This window comes from Ursus americanus, chromosome 36 (genome assembly GCF_024610735.1).
Source record: "Ursus americanus isolate L20-20 chromosome 36, mUrsAme1.1.p, whole genome shotgun sequence".
NCBI classification, from domain to species: domain Eukaryota; kingdom Metazoa; phylum Chordata; class Mammalia; order Carnivora; family Ursidae; genus Ursus; species Ursus americanus.
Window position 1 is genome coordinate 16,502,411 of NC_142162.1, and position 3,323 is coordinate 16,505,733.

A 3,323-nucleotide genomic window follows, 5' to 3' on the forward strand; every position below is an offset into this window, starting at 1 on the left:
TAGTGCTCACATAAAGCAGGGAGGATAATCAAGGTAGATTGGGTGTAGTTCTTTTTCTCCTTTCCAGCCACAAGCCAACCCTTTTAGCCTTGGAACGTAAAAATGGTCTGGAAAAAAAGGATTGGATGTTCTGTATAGAGAACTTCAGTTTTTCCTTCACTACCAACAAACCATGACAAAAACAGACATCTAAAAACTAAAATGTTGGGGCGCCTGGGTGGCACAGCGGTTAGGCCTCTGCCTTCGGCTCAGGGCGTGACCCGGGCGTTGTGGGATCGAGCCCTACATCATGCTCCTCTGCTGGGAGCCTGCTTCTTCCTCTCCCACTCCCCCTGCTTGTGTTCCCTCTCTCGCTGGCTGTCTGTATCTCTGTTAAATAAATAAATAAAATCTTTTAAAAAAATAAAAACTAAAATGTCAATAAAGCAAGATCATAAATAGAAAAATGAATAAATAGCATTTATTTTGTACAAAGCGGCTGTCGGTGTCCGAGTTCCCAGCGGCCGGAGGGCGCCCCGAGGGGACGGCCTGCGGCGCGGGCGCCCTCAGGGCAGCAGCAGGGAGCCCAGCAGCAGCTCGCCCTGGCCCAGCAGGCGGCCCCGCTCCGGGCCGCGGCCCCGCTTCTCCGCCTTGACGCGCACGGCCAGGCGGCGCACCTGGTCCTCCGAGAGCCCGTCCAGGCACACGTCCTGGTCGAAGGCGGCCTTGCGGCTCGGCCGGACCACGGCGCTGCGCTGCGGCCGCGTCTTGCCCGGCGGTCGCAGGACGAAGCTGACGCGGCAGCCCAGGGCGCGGGGCTCGGCGCTGCCTGCGGCCAGGCCCTCGGCGCCGAGCAGCCGGACGCGGAGCCGCCCGCTGGCCCGACTGTACTCGGCGGCCAGGCGCAGGGCGCCCCCGGCGCGGCCCAGGGCCACGGTGCCCTCGGCCTCCAGGCGCTCGGGCCGCGGATCGGGCCCCGAAGGCTGCGGCGACGGCGGCGGCGGGGCGGCGGAGGGGGCCGGGGCCGGGGGCCGCGAGCCGGCGCCGCGCTCCTCGTCCTCGTCCCCGCTGGACACGGAGCGGGCGCGCGCCAGGCCGCGTTTCCTCCGGGCCCGCAGCGCGCGGCTCAGCAGTCCTTCGGGGGCGCGCAGGAGGCGGCCGGCGCGGGGCGGCGGGGCGGGCGCGTCCGGGGTCGGGCGGGGGCCGGCGGGCAGCGCGGGGGTGCTGGCGGGGGCTGCGCCCGGAGTCAGGAGCCGGGCTGCGCCGGGGCCCCCGAGGAAGAGCGACTCCTTGCGGCGGGTGTGCGGGCTCTCGAGCAGCGCGCAGAAGCCGTAGGCGGTGCGCGCGCGCGGCAGGTGCGGCAGGGAGAGCGCGGCCTGCGAGCGCGGGTCCCAGTCCGTGTGCCCCGCCGCATCGTCGGCCCCTCTGGGCCACAGGTCCGGCTCCGCCGCGCAGCGCCGGGGCAGAGCCGCGGCGGGAGGCGGAGACTCGAGTGCGCAGGGCGCGGGCAGCCGTGGCGGGATGCAGAACTCAGGGATGCGGGCCGGGGTGAGCACGTTGGTGAAAGAGGGCTCCGGAGCCGAGGCGCGCAGTTTCCCGAGGAGCCGCATCCTCACAGGCTGGGGCTGGGAGTGGTGGCAAGAAGTGCTCCTGCGGGGGAGAGAATTTGGTGAGCGTGGGCGCCTGGGGCCCCTCAGGAAGTGGCTGGACCGCTCCCCGGGGACAGCCGAGGGTACCAATGGGCTTAAGATCCCTGGCCAATCCAAGCCGAGCTCTCCCGCACCCACACACCTGCCCGCCTTCCATTGATCGGTACTAAATAAACGAACAAACCGAAATCAGACCTTTCCTTCCTTCTTCAGTCACTCAGGGTTATGAGTTGCCAAGTTCAGTGCGAGCTGCCTCCCGCTCACGGCTGGGGCGCCAGCTTCAGCACTCTGGCTGGGACAGTGGCGCCCCTGCCTTATACTGGCAGCCTGAGTCCCGCCCAGCCGGCGGGAGCCCAACCCCTGGAGGCACTGGACAGCCCGCCTTCCAAGCAAACCCTGTTCGCTGCTGCTGGGGGCCCTGCAGAGGGTGCTGGGGTGTGACCCTCTGGTCAGTCCTGGGACCTGCACCCACTCGGCGCGCGCGCGGAGCCCGTTACACAGGCCTGGAAAACGTTGCAGCTGGAGAGATGATGCCTGGTGGCCCTGCCCAGGGAGGACTGGTGGCAGAACATGCTGGCGGCCTCTCGGAGAAGGTGAAACAGGATGAGGAACCAGGAAGTTCCTTTTTGCTAGGAGCTAAATCCTGTCGTGCACGTGATGGACATTACTGCCTCCACGCACCCGCCATGTGTAGATCAGTATGGTTTCCAAGATACTCGTGTACTTATTACAGGTCTCCCTCTCCTGGATGGTGGCCTCCTTAATAGCCTGTTCAGTCAATGCCATAAATACTGAAGAACTGGGTGGATTAGGCAAAAATTTCTGAATGACTGCAGCCCATCATCTTCTGTCACAAAAGATGGGGCCTTGGCTCATACTCTAAAAATAACTCCTGGGACTTGATCGTCCCAAAGCTACCCCTATTCTCTCTGCTTCAGCACTGAAGGACCAGCCAGAAAGCCCCTTGTAGAAAATCCATATTGCTTCTTTCCACACGCCCCATTCCCACCCCCCCACCTTCATTTTCTAATATGAGAAAACTGGAAGCCCAGAGGGACTTGAGGAAATTCCATAAAGGTTAAATAAAGCCAGTTAATGGCTGAACCTGGAATTAGCAACTTCCTGTTTATTTGGCTTTGCATGTGATGCTTCCTGCTATCTGAAATGCCTTCCTCTGCTCTTTCTCTCTGTAGGAACTCCTATTCATTTTCCATCATTCAGCCACACAGCATCCCCTTCAGGACCCTTTACCCAACTCCCCCTCTACAATTCCTCCTTAGTCCCTCCACACAGCTTTTATGTACCACCATGGCTGCATTTAGCATGCTGCTTTGGAATTTGGGGTTTAGGGGCTTGCATCCCCCAATAGACTGTGAGTTGTTTGAGGGCAAAGACTGGGTGTTTGGGGGAACTCTTCTGAATGTAGGTAAAATAAAATAAGAGTGCTATGATTCAGACTCTGGGTCTGCCTCCGTCCCAGCTGCCCTACACAAGGGATAAACTTGCTGTCTTATTAATCCTTTATTCAATTCCAGCACCTGGAATACAATGCCAGGCAAATAATAAGTGCTCAGTAAATATTTGAGTGAATTATATTGTGTGGAATTGAGCCTGATCTACGATCCAGGTCTTATGACTGTCAGGTGCTTTTAACCACATAGCCCTCTAAACCGCATTATTCAATTTCTCACAGCA

General features: G+C 60.1%; 1 protein-coding gene across 1 annotated transcript; it reads right to left on the bottom strand.

The window, feature by feature from the left end:
* Nucleotides 1–436: 436 nt before the first annotated feature.
* LOC123788567 (C2 calcium-dependent domain-containing protein 4A-like) lies at nucleotides 437–1,904 on the bottom strand. The gene is made up of 2 exons (XM_045792097.2): nucleotides 1,824–1,904; nucleotides 437–1,629 (listed from the first exon to the last, which is right to left on the bottom strand). Exon 2 carries the CDS (start codon nucleotides 1,587–1,589, stop codon nucleotides 546–548), a length of 1,044 nt encoding a protein of 347 aa, XP_045648053.2. The 5' UTR covers nucleotides 1,590–1,629; nucleotides 1,824–1,904; the 3' UTR covers nucleotides 437–545.
* Between the last annotated feature and the right edge of the window lie 1,419 nt (nucleotides 1,905–3,323).

Bases quoted from the DNA above. Each gene is read 5' to 3' on its own strand.
- LOC123788567 (XM_045792097.2), bottom strand. From the start codon at position 1,589: ATGCGGCTCCTCGGGAAACTGCGCGCCTCGGCTCCGGAGCCCTCTTTC.